This window comes from Solea senegalensis, linkage group LG15 (genome assembly GCF_019176455.1).
Source record: "Solea senegalensis isolate Sse05_10M linkage group LG15, IFAPA_SoseM_1, whole genome shotgun sequence".
Taxonomy (NCBI): domain Eukaryota; kingdom Metazoa; phylum Chordata; class Actinopteri; order Pleuronectiformes; family Soleidae; genus Solea; species Solea senegalensis.
Genome location: NC_058035.1, coordinates 6,270,702 through 6,283,443, shown reverse-complemented (window position 1 = coordinate 6,283,443; position 12,742 = coordinate 6,270,702). Strand labels below are relative to the sequence as shown.

At 42.4% G+C, this 12,742-nt stretch overlaps 1 protein-coding gene across 4 annotated transcripts in view; it reads left to right on the top strand.

The window, feature by feature from the left end:
- The window catches only part of slit1a (slit homolog 1a (Drosophila)), a 92,198-nt gene that overhangs the window by 46,458 nt on the left and 32,998 nt on the right, over positions 1–12,742 (top strand). For all 4 annotated transcript variants that reach the window (XM_044045747.1, XM_044045744.1, XM_044045745.1 and 1 more), the window contains exons 5-8: positions 7,085–7,156; positions 8,375–8,446; positions 9,599–9,670; positions 10,487–10,650. In XM_044045747.1, the coding sequence (XP_043901682.1) occupies positions 7,085–7,156; positions 8,375–8,446; positions 9,599–9,670; positions 10,487–10,650 (380 nt within the window). The remainder of the gene's footprint in view (positions 1–7,084; positions 7,157–8,374; positions 8,447–9,598; positions 9,671–10,486; positions 10,651–12,742) is intronic.

Sequence of the window (12,742 nt, the reverse complement as noted above, 5' to 3'; positions counted from 1 at the left end):
GAAAGAAAGCAAAAATGTGAAGGTGTGGTGAAAGAGGGATGAGAAATCCAGGGCAGGATTGGGTGAGGAGGAAGGCACATGCACTGCGCTGTTGACCACACACAGATGCTCACTCTCTGTGGGCCACACATACATTCATGCCTGTGTTTTGGCACGCACCCAAAGGCCCTGCAGCTTCAATTCGTACTCCTTCTCACCTGCTTTTTTTATGCCCCGCTCTAAACACCTTCTTTATTTCTTCACCTGTCTGACACTGGAGGGTATTTTTGGCGCGTACTTTACATATAAATGTGAACATAGTTCAGCTTTTATTTGGACTTTGACATTGGTTGTGTCATGTACATTTTAAAGTTGCCTCAAACAGGGGGATAACATCTATCTCCTGCCTCTCCAGTGACAGCAACGTTTTTAGACAAGGGTGGGATTAACTTCCTTTAACTTTTCCATCCCTGCTCCTGAACCTATAGGTGTCACATCACTGGCAGAGGGAGCTTCATATCCTAAACACGTCATTTAAGATAAACCCAAGTCAGGTCAAATGTCCTTTAGGATCAGGTTGTACTTAGACGAGGGTCCGCATCAGTCTAGCGTTCCACACATGCATACTCAATCTCGTATTCTATTCCGGTAAAGGAATTTTGGGGGTCCTGACAAAGTGCTTTACAAATAAAAACCCAAGTTTAAAGACAAAACAAACAAATAGAAATACAGTAATAATAAAGTAAAGAAAAAAAGTAAAGAAAAAAATAAAGAGTTAAATCTGTAAAAGCAGACGGATGAACGTAAACTGTAAGTTTTGATTTTAAGAAAGTTACTGACTCCGCCTGTTGTGTTTCATGTGGCTACATGAAACCATGTGACATTGGAATATATAGTATGAACAGTAGAGAAGTCATGTCTTGGACACATAATAAGACAACAATGTGATGTGGCCATAAATAATTCAAGTTTGTTTGCTCCTTCATTTGCACTTGTGTCTTTAGTAATTTGTTGTTACATTCCCACTTTCAGCCACTTCTTCCCTGAATGGCCTCAGTTTGTGTATGTGTGGTTGTTTATGTGTGCGTCTACTCATGGGTTTTCACTGTGCGGGGAGGAAGAAGGTTGTTAGCAGTTAGTGGCAGCACACTGCCATTCTTTGAACAGCCCGCACACACCTCATTAACTCTCTTAATGAGTAAGTAATCAGAAGCACTCCCTCTCTTTTTCTCTGTCCTTTTCTGCCTCTTTGAACGGTAGAATAAACTTAAGAGCATTTTGGCAAGCGTAAACATTCCCTTATCATGGCAGTCGAGTCAAGAAATCAAGAATACAAACACTCTATTTTAACTCACAGGCATACTTAAATAAAGGCACTATATACATCTGACATACAGGCACCTCTTGTCAGGGTCACCAGGTTTTATCAGTATGAAATCTAGTCATTCACAAGTAGACATATTGGCATTTAGGACGGCAATAAAACACTTTCCTCAGCTTTACTGTGTAAAGCTTTACTGAATATTACTTTTAACATTAAGAGGGTATCTTCCAAGCTCTTACAATGTATTGACAACCCAATTGTCAATACATTTACGAAACTGTACTGGATAACTTGTACAAACATTTTGTTAGATTCAAACCATTGTCAACTTAATTTACACAATGCTACTTTAGCCTATCATACAACACTCTCTGTGTTTCTTTAGGGTAGCAGTGTTTAGATGTTGTGTCGCCTGGTGACATTCCAATGCTGCACACAGGAAGTGATTTGTTAAATGTAAAAGACATAGTTTTGCCATCTCTGGTTCGACTCTTACTTGGTTTAAATCAAGTGTACACTAACGTAAAGTATGGAGTGCCTCAGGGGTCTATCCTTGGACCATTACTTTTCTCCATGTACATTTCACCTCTCGGTTGTATTATTTGGAGTTGATTCATTTACCACTGTTACGCTGATGATAAACAGATGTATGTGCCCTTAAATGCTAATGATCGCTCCCAGATCAAAACTCTTGAGGCATGCTTATCAGCTGTAACAGCCTGGCTGAGTGATAACTTCCTCCTATTCCAAAAGAATAAAGCCTAACAGAAGTCCAGTTGCCTTCGTTTTTAAAGGACTACCATGGCGTGGATGACTGACAACCTTCAGTGACAGATCTAAGATGGAGAAAGAAAGTAGTAAAGACGAACACTAGGTGTCAAGCGGTGTCGTTGGAACAGAGTGCACAGCTCCACGCACTGTATATCCTCACATGGCATTTCCCAGTGAAACCTTTAAAATAAGGATATCAAAACATCAGATCATCCCATTTGATTTATGATCCTCTGTGTCAGCCAACGTTATCAACCAAGTGTGGAGGCAGAGATTATGAAATCTTTCAGACATGAAAGACTCAACTGTCTCTGCTTGCATTCGCGGAATGTGTCCATGTGCATAGTTTTTTGATTTGTGCATTACAGGCTGTGTATTATTTTTATACTGCGAAGTGTGCAGCCCTGAGGGTTTTAAGTCCTTGAAGTGACTGAGCCATAGCAGCATCCACAGAAACTTCTTGAGCTGCCAGAAATTGTGATTAGGAAGAATTAAAAGTGATTGTCAGAGGCACCGAGCGCTAATCTCTTTACACATCTTTTTCTTTCGAATTGGTGGAATTAACATCTCATTGTGTACAGTATTAGTGCAGTGTGCTGAGATAGAGATCAGAGGTTAATGATGTGAATCAGACAGGAACCAGACATTACCTTCAGTGTGCGTCTAATCTCCAGACCAGGCGCCTTGAGCTATGTCTGATAACATTGCTAATTATTTTAGATAGAGCCTCTGCAGGGATTCTTGTAAACAGGCATATCAGTAGCTGTTTGCTTATTGCTGTTGGGGTGCTTTGAATTGACTAAACAATACCATTATTTGATGGTCTTTTGTTGAGTTAAACTTTAAAAAATCCTTCCCACAGCAGCAGCAGCAGCAGCATGTGAGGGGCTGTGGTTCACAGAGCGAGGACACACCTGAAAACATGTGTTACTTCATCATTAGGGCTACAATGGGAATGAACTGTGAGCAACGTCACCTAACAGAGCCAGGCTACGTTAATGAACTAACTGCCCACTTCAGGGTATGTAGTGCATTAGGGTAAATCTATACCAGGTCTACGCTGTTGAAAAACCAGCATAACCACGCTCGCTCTTGCTCACTTAAGACACCATTTCACACACCTGTAATGAAAGAAGACTGGCGGACATGTTTAGTGCAGGAAATATGGACACACAAAAATGGTTTGGTGAGATGCCTGGAGGCCTGGACTGGTCCTGGAGGCTGTAGTCATGCCTCAGTCTTCACATCACTGTAATGAGTTCAGTGGAGAAAGCTGCATGGATCCACTTTCAATGAGGCCATTTACCCTGAACCAGAACCCAGTGAGTGGAGTGACGTCTGGAGGTTATGACCCGTGTCTGCTTCTGATATTTTACTTAGTTTTCTCTCTGCTCTTGCAGCACTTGTGATCCTGCCATTGGGCTCAGTCCAAAGCAGTACATATAGACCCTGTTCAGACTTGGTATTAAGATACATCCTGAGTGATGGTACAGGTCTGAATGCACCAAATCTGTCCCGAATGTGTCCTCAGATACTGTCACAAAAACCACATTCAGAGGTGGTTTGTGCATGCATGTGGCCACACAGTCTCAGTCTGTCCTCAGACCTGTTACCATTTAAAACACTTTTGTACTAAACTAATCAGCACTCATATGTCAAGATCTATTGTCACATGATTTTTTTTATGGTCAAAATCTCATCTCTCATTTCATGGTACAGCAGCATAAGCAGAGCTTTGGTCGCCACTTTTCTCTTGGTCTCTTTGTCAGTCACACGCATTCACACACCGACGCACACACAAACACATCGACATCAGACACATCTGTATAATCATATAGACAGTGTGTATTTGAATAAAGGGCAAGGACACCAGCTCCAATCTCACAGGGTCACCAGAGATGCCTCCAGGATGCATTTTAGTGCCAGGTGTACTTAACTCTGTCTGCATGCGATCGGATCACTGAGGAGAGATGTTAATACCAGGTCTGAATGTAGCCAGACCCACATTTTAGAAACTGTAAATTAGCTAGGACAAAAGAAAAGGACAAAGACAAAAGGGAAGACGTTTTTTTTTGCTTAGTTATAATCTTTCTGATATTTCTTGCCATGCCAGTTTAGTTGTTCTTCAAATGTTTTTCTCAATTGATGCGCTGTGGTGGTATTTGCTGAAGGGCTGTAACATTAAATTTACTGTCACGACTTAGTGAGGGAGACTATGGTGGCCAATATCCCCCTTTGTGGTGACTGTTCTCACATAATCATGTCTGTTTTGGAAGGGATGAGTGCTTCCCTGAAAATCTGCTTCCAAACTAATCAGAAATGTCAAACATCTCAGAGCCAACTCAGCCGGGGCCGAGCTTAGATAATACCAGTGAGGGGCAACCACAGACTATGCAAAATACAGCATGGGCTCCCACAGAAATGTGCTGTTTGCCGTTTTAAGAATGTGTAAATGCAGAAATGTAACATTGCTAAATTTAATGTTGCTCTGGCTCCCGTAGGAGCTGAACCCCACGATAAATCCATAAAGGACACAGAAGACTGCAGACTCCAAACCATGACCACTGTGATTATTCTGTTCGGTGTGACAGAGGAGTGAAAGAATCAGGCAGAGGAGGCCAATATAAGTAATTGAGAGAAAGACAGACTTTCTGGCATGATAGATGGCATTATTTGGGATTGCCATGCGGCTGCTTTTGGGCACACGATGCAGAAAAGACCCACAGTTACAACGCGACCTCCCACGACCTCAACATCTAATCCAATCAAACTGCACCATAAGTGGGAGCATATAGATCACTCCAGCCAATCATGTTATAGTGTGCTAACAGGATTACGGGGTTTTAGTGTGTGGATTCCACTCCAGAGCTTTGGGTTTTACTACTTACACACACATAGCATTGTATTCATATTGTCAGAGCCTTCTTGCCTCATCTTGCACTTCAGCCTCTGTCGCCTGTCTGTATCTCTCCATCTTTCTTCCACTACTTGCACTCACTCTTGCCTCTGGCACTCCAACAGTGCTGTCCTAGCACAGCAGTCTGTTATCATTACTCACTTATTGTAACCCAGGAGCGAACACACACGTACAGGCGCACAGAGAAAAGACATACCACACTCCAGATGTCCGGGGGGAGAAGTCATTAACTGTGTGTCTGCACTACGGCATTGCTGTGTGTTTCAGTTGCAGAGTGTGTGTGTGTGTGTGTGTAGCGAGAAGGTTAGTAGAAAGTGAGAGGACTAATTAGTCATCCGGTCTGCAGGACCAGGTAGACCAGAAGCATTTTTCTTGTATGCACTGTAGCAGCCGTCTTGATAAGAGGCACCATTATATTCTGGGTGCCAGACTGACTCCGCTTTGCCACAGGAACAACAATTGATCTGGAAGACGCACAACTTCTCCTGCTTCTGTGCTTGTCAGCGTGGAGGCATGAAGCTGGTTTGATGTTTGTGGCCCGATTCTGCCAAATGTTGCAGAACAGATAGATTATTATTGTGTAATTGCCTAAATTGCCTGTTAACTGAGTTGCCCGGCTGCCACGGTGAGAGCAGATGTTATGCAGATCTGCTGTGGAAATTAAAGTCAAAAACCTCAGATGATAAAATTAGAATGTGCCATCAGATGGAATATTTATGTTCCCTTTGAAGGCAAGCCAGCGATGTGTGTGTTTCGTTTGCACATCTGTGCGTGAACTTCTCATTTTTGTAGGTTGAAAACAAAGCTGTTGTTTATCCAAGCTATAGCAGTGCACACATTATGGTCATATGCAGTTACATATATGGCCGTTTGCTAATGGGGTGTAAACATGGGACAAGAAAGACCCAACAAGTTGGCTGCCAGCATACAGTTGGATCAGTTTGCTCCACACATGGATTCATATCCCGGCAAATATTGAGCAAAATCCAATACTTTAATTTGGTTGCCTTCAAATTAAATATAATCGAACAACAGAAAAGCAAACACACACATTCCATCAGTAATTGCGGCGTATTCGTCATGGCCGACAGAGCGCTTTTCATTTCTGCTGCACCATAAAGACATAACAACCCATTCATTAGATGGATTGCACAACGCAACTGCATTTTGTCCCCTCTTTTCTATCTGACTGAAACAATGTGGGAAGGGAATCTGTGAAAACGATGACCCAGTGGGGACAGTATGTGATGCTCGAGTCATGGAAGCTCATTTTAACACAACCCCATTGAGTTTTATTGGTGTGTGTACTTGAACACGTCCTGGTATTTATTACATGAACACTGGAATAGTGATAGTTATGAAAAAAAAAGTTTGGTTTGGTTTGTGTGGTTTTCTAAATTCTGGTGTTCTGGTTGAGTCGCTCAAAGGGATCCGCCTTTGCAATATGCCTCATTTACCATAAAAATAATTCATTAAATCCACAAGTGTGTGTGTGTGTGTGTGCGTGTCTTTCACAATAGCTCTCAGTATATCACCATTTAAATGTCAGACAATTAAACTAATTAAACTATGTCTACTCTTACTTTCCACAGACATGTACTTTCCAAAAGCCTTATTTTTTATCCATTAGTAAGTGCTGGTCCAACGCACAGCCTTATTCTCTGTTCAACTGTGTCTTAATGAATCCAGAAGACCAATCACTGCTTGCTGCCCTGCTGCCTGCTTGTTTGGTCTGGGTGCAGTCAGCAAGTTGGTCACCTCACAACCCACAAAATGGTAAAAGCACAGAGAACAAATTATAGCATGAGTGTACGCTGAATAACAACCCCTATAAAATAACAACTCCATTGTGAGTAATGCTCACCACGCAGTACCACACCTAAGGGTTTTGGCACACATTAGGGAGGGAAACAAATTGCCCTGAGCTTTCTGTTCTCCACCAATGATCGTGGTTTCGAAAACATGGAGGGAGGAACACTGAACACTGAGTTTTGATTCTTCTTGTTGAAGTCAAAATGTTAAGACAAAACAAACCTTAAACCTTAAAACCTTGTGTGCGATTTGTAACCAATGCTTGCTGTTTTTCTCCACAGAGATCTGAGTGAGAACTTCATCCAGTCCATCCCCAGAAAAGCCTTCAGAGGAGCTACAGACATCAAAAACCTGTGAGTACCTCACCCGGTTCAGCAGCGATGGATTCACAAAGTACAGCTCCTAATCATTACTTTTATTACTGATTTACGATTGGTCTATAGAAAATAAACCCTATATTATATTAACACCGATATTATATTATATATTAACATTATCCCAGATGAGACGTTTATTGCATTACCGTAATTATGCAACAGTTTACCCTATCGGAGATTCCAACTGTTTCTGAAAGCTGAGAAATTGCACATCAAATTTGTGTAAACAAAGACTCAAACACATGTTGTTTGCAACACTGCACTATATGCATAAAACAACACATGCAATTAAAAGCATAGACTGCATCTAAAAAATGGAGATAGTCTTCATGTTTGAAAGTCCAGGATATAGAACAGAAGTAGCAGTTAGCCACCAAGGGGCGACTCTGCTGGTTGATAAAAGTCCTCCGTTTGAATATAAGTCTTAAATAAGCACAACTTTCATTTGTTTCCCAAAAGTTTCAGGTCTTCAACAGCAAATGATAAAAGCAAAACATGAGTAAAATGAAATAGCACAGTGCTTTGAAAATGCAAAATCGGCACAGAACACAATTTCCTAATTGGAAGCTGGAAACAGTGGACTGCAATCAGTCAGGGATAATACGTGTTGCTTAATTTTCTGTGAAATTACTAATCAAGATTGATAGTTGAAAACAAACAGTAATAATCAATAATGAGTCGAGATTATCCAGAGTGAAGGAAATCAGACTGAAACCAATAATGTGAGTGACCAGCAGAAGATTATGCCTCATTTTATCCACAGTAATAATTCCAGCATGTTGACATTGTTTGGCTGAGTTAACGGCTCTCTGTCATGATGTTTGTGTACGCATGTTGAGTGGATTATATATCACTGTGATAGAGAATACGACCAACCTCGTTACACACGTGCGCGGCTCCCCGAAGACGCCTCGTAGTGATTGTGATTTACGTCTTTAGCAGAGCATATGCAGGTTCACACGCAGGCACACAGATTTACGAGGCGCATCAATTCAGATAAACAACCGGCAAAGTCGACGTTTGCTACTCCGGGGGTTACATGAGCTGTGATGACTAAACCAGCATCGATTTACCATAGTCCATCAGTGAAATACTTACTGTATCAATGATTGCAACTGCCCCACAGGGAGACGGAAAGGTTGTGTGTGCGTGTGTCTTGTGTAACAAAGCCTCTCTGTCCCGTGTGCTCTGCAGTCAGCTGGATAAAAACCACATCAGCTGCATCGAGGATGGAGCTTTCAGAGCTTTGAGGGGCCTGGAAGTGCTGTAAGTATCTCGAGAAACGCTATTTATCCAAGCCGCACCCTGTATCGTTCCATTAAAGTTCAATTAAGAAATGAGTTAGATTAAGACATTCTCCTGCACTGCCAATAACCACAGATAATATATACACATAGCACAGGCCTTTAATTAGCATGCCCTTGGTTTTTTTATGCCAAAATACCCCCAGTGGGCCTCATGAGGGGGGCCTGCATCATGGAGACCAAGCTCCATTAACTCATTGTTCCACATAGTTGACAGACGTGTTCCCCTCCATCACATTAACACTCCTCCACCTCCCTCCAACACCCCATCCAGCCCTGGGCAGGGCCATCTGACAAGAGAGCTCCAAGCATGTTAATCAAAAAAAAAAAAAAACACCTATTCAAGTGAGCATTCCTCCATGGATTCATTGGTGACCATATCGTGCCGTATTTCTTAAACATTCAATTAATCATCCCTTGTCAAAATTCATAATCACAGGCCTGCGTTGAAGCTCTCCACCTGAAACAATGTCGATGAAGAGCGACAAAGGCAACTTTGACAGCGCTGTTGTTTTATGAGGGAACGACTGAGCGGTGCATGTGTGTTTGTGGTGGGCTTTTTTTTTTAGTGGCTGGAAAGACAAAAAAAAAAAGTCATTAAAGGCTGCTTTCATGGCATGGATGGATTGCAGATGTCGTGATAGGTTTGTTATAATAGTGAAAGAGGTGGCCGTGCTCTGATGGTGTTTGTATGTATAGGTTTATGGGGGAGGTGGACAGGTTGTGTTAAAAGGGGGAGCAGGTTGAAAAATGGTAAAAGGTTATTAGGCTGATTGAAATGACCCGATTCTCTCAGTGCAGCTGATGCCCAGGCGTGTGTGTGTGTGCATGTATGTGCATGCATGTGTGTATATTTGCATGCATGACTGTGTGTATGAGTGGGAGGTGCCAGGGCATCCCATCTGCATAGAATGAGGTGTTATTCCCTGTGGGATGCCACACAGAAAGATGGAGAAAAGAAGAGAGGGGGGGGGGAGGATTAAAAAGGATAGAACGGAAAAGGATGGGTGTAAACAAAAAACTCTTTTTAGAAGTATAGATTTAAAAAACTGCTCCACCCCCCACCTCCCCTGCATTGTCAATATGACTGTGTCTGATGTTTTGCTTTTCACAGAACGCTGAACAACAACAATATCAGCAGCATCCCGGTCTCCAGCTTCAACCACATGCCCAAACTACGAACCTTGTGAGTCACACCTTTCCCATCACCACAATTCTTTGCCTCCTCTTTGATATGAAACTATAGTCTGCAACTCTGCGTGCATTCAGTCAGGCAGGCACAGTGGAGAAAGTGCTGCAGTACCATATGATCCCGAGTTGTTAGGTTCTGTCATTCCAGGCATTGCTGGGAGGAAGCCATATCACCACCACAGTGGGGTCTGTAGCGGTGCCAAAAGCCATTATCTCCTCCGTCTAAAGCACACACAACAACAACAACTGGCCCAGATAGACGCAAATAGCCTTAGAAGCCCATTGTGTATTGTGCATTGTATGTCATTACTAAATCTGAAATTATGTACAAATTAAAACAATTATCCCCCACTGAATCTCGGAGCCGTGACTCCGCTGTTCTTGTGGTGGCTTTTTGGGCTTCCTCACTCTCAGTGGGGTCTCATTATATGGCCTGTCTGTTTGTGTGTACACAAATGTGTCTGTGCACCACGGGTCTGCAAGTTAGCATATGTGCTCCCGAGGTCCACCGCACCACAGCACCAGAGTTATTCTGGACAGACACGGCATTCCAGTAATGCCGTGTTTGGAGCGCCGGGTTTAGAAAAGTCCTCTTTAGCACTCCTTCTTTTTTTCCAATGTGTCATTTACAATCATCTGCATAGCATATTATTTGGTGTGCGTCGCCACAGAGATGGGATGTGATTAGTTCTGTGAAAGAGCAGACACTTTTTATGCTATTCTTAAGTTCAGATGGAGGTATTTTAGATAGCAAAGAGGCAAGGATCTTTTAATGATACATTCGTTTTGCTTTCTTTCTTTCCTTCTACAGCCGACTGCACTCCAACAACCTGAACTGCGACTGTCATCTGGCCTGGTTGGCCCAGTGGCTCAGACAGAGACCGACACTTGGCCTTTTCACCCAGTGCACTGGCCCCACTGAGCTCAGAGGACTTAATGTGGCAGAGGTGCAGAAACATGAATTCAGCTGCTCAGGTAAAACTTGTGAAGTTATTGCTTATTTAATCAATTATATTTTCAGAAGCCTTTTTTTTTTTTCTTCTGTGGATCAAATACAAACAAAATTAGAAAATCCTTGTTTGCAAAGAGCGTCTTTGATCATTCCATCATTCATTCCACAAAAACTCGCGCTCATAAATCATTTTCAAGCTACTCTCCCACATTGTGTTGTGTGTCGGTGTTTTCACCTGGCAGCCCTTTCACAGCCCTCGCTCCCCCTCTTGCCCTTTCATGTGTCTCCAGCAGTTTTCAGGAGTTGTGTAGCAGTGCCAGCAAAAGGCCTGGCATATATATATCTATATATAGATATATGTATATATCTATATATATGTATAAAACTCACATCTGGCACAAAGGTAGCCCTCACTGACAGTAGCTCACCTTCTGCTCACTTGTCATTATTCATCACCTTTCTCCTCCCTGTGCATGGATTATCACGGCTTTGCACGGGAGAGAGCGTGCAGACGTGCACTGGGGTTATCATATCAGCACACTGGAAAAACAGCATGAGAAACTCTACTCCCCACAAGGCCATCTCACTCTCAACACCAGCTGTGAGGAGTGTTCCTGTGTGTGTGTGTGTGCATGTGTGTGTGTGTGTCCCTCTCTCTCTCTCTCCATGGGTTGTGATTTTTACGCAGCCATACGGCGTGACAGCACAGATCATTAACTATTCATCGCCCAGGGAAACAGACTCAAAGCGTGGGAGTGTAATGATATAGAAGGGTGGTGGTGGTGGGGGTGTCAGGGAAACTTTGGGGTCTGGCGGGACCCATATACAAAAAGTTGAGGTTTTGCGTGACGGACAGTTGCAGATTTTGTATCATGTTGATATAAGCCTCCTTCGTGTAAGACGTCGATGTTTTTGTAACCAGGAAGGCTGTTGTTAATCAACACTGATTGATACGAAGCATCAAAACAAACACGATGGACACAAAATCTATCGCTGTGTGTATTTCTGCCCGTCATGTATAAATATGCAATCATGCATTCATGCAAGCACACGTTTCTCCTGGTTTCTTCACTTCTCTCTGACCAGAAGTTGAACTCCCAGTGAAGGACTCATTAGGAACTGGCTCACTGGCACACAGACGCACATGCATGCACACACGCATGTGTTTTTTGGTATTCCGCGAGTTTGTGTGCGTGTTAACTAGTCTGTGCTGTGCAGGCCAGGCCACCTGCGGGGGATTTGAGGCGGAGTGGTGTTGTGTTGAAGGAGGGAGAGAAAGTAAAATGGGTTACTTTGTGTTATTAGTTGCTGTAAAATGATGAAATTCAGCATCGTGACTCACCGACTCCCAGTGTTCATCTGAAAAATGCCAACATTTTGGAAGTTTTTCTCAATAAATGTGCAAAGTAGCACATTCACAGCTTCACTTTGAGGAATAATATTACTATTTTCCAGAAAGTAAGCTAATTTTTCAGTTAAAAAACAAACAAACAACAAACCTCAAAATTTTGGAATGCTTCAATTTATTTCAGAGCAATCACCTTTATTTATATTCTGTCTATATTAGTCAGAGTGTCTCTGGTGCGTGATCACCATTTGTTATTTATTCTCTCATGATATTAAACCCAGTGAAATACAAATACCACTGCCTTTTCCATCCCTATTACTCATATCCCTCTGACTCTAGTCTACATCAGAGCAACTGCAGCTCCTGCTGTGATTTTATTGCACAAATCATTCACATTTACATGTTCTGTGCTCTCCCTGATCATTTATGTGCCACTCGTGCTAATTTAGGGTTATGTGATGGAAAATTAATGATTGTTGTATCGAATTACAGCTCCCAAGGATAATAAATGGAGTAAAAAATATTATGTTTGAAATGAGCAAACTGCTTGAGGGGGAAGAATAAAAACATCTCGTGGAGTTAGAGATGGGGATGAAATGGTTGTACAAGAGAGAAAAGGGGGGAGAAGACAGGGTGAACCTAAGTGTGAGGAAAGAGACAAATGGAGGGAAAAGCTTCTGATAATAATTTGAAACGATGAGAATAATTAAGTGGCGTGAGGTTGAATGTAAGACAGGAGTTAATGGACTGCAGTGGCAGCGATGTGG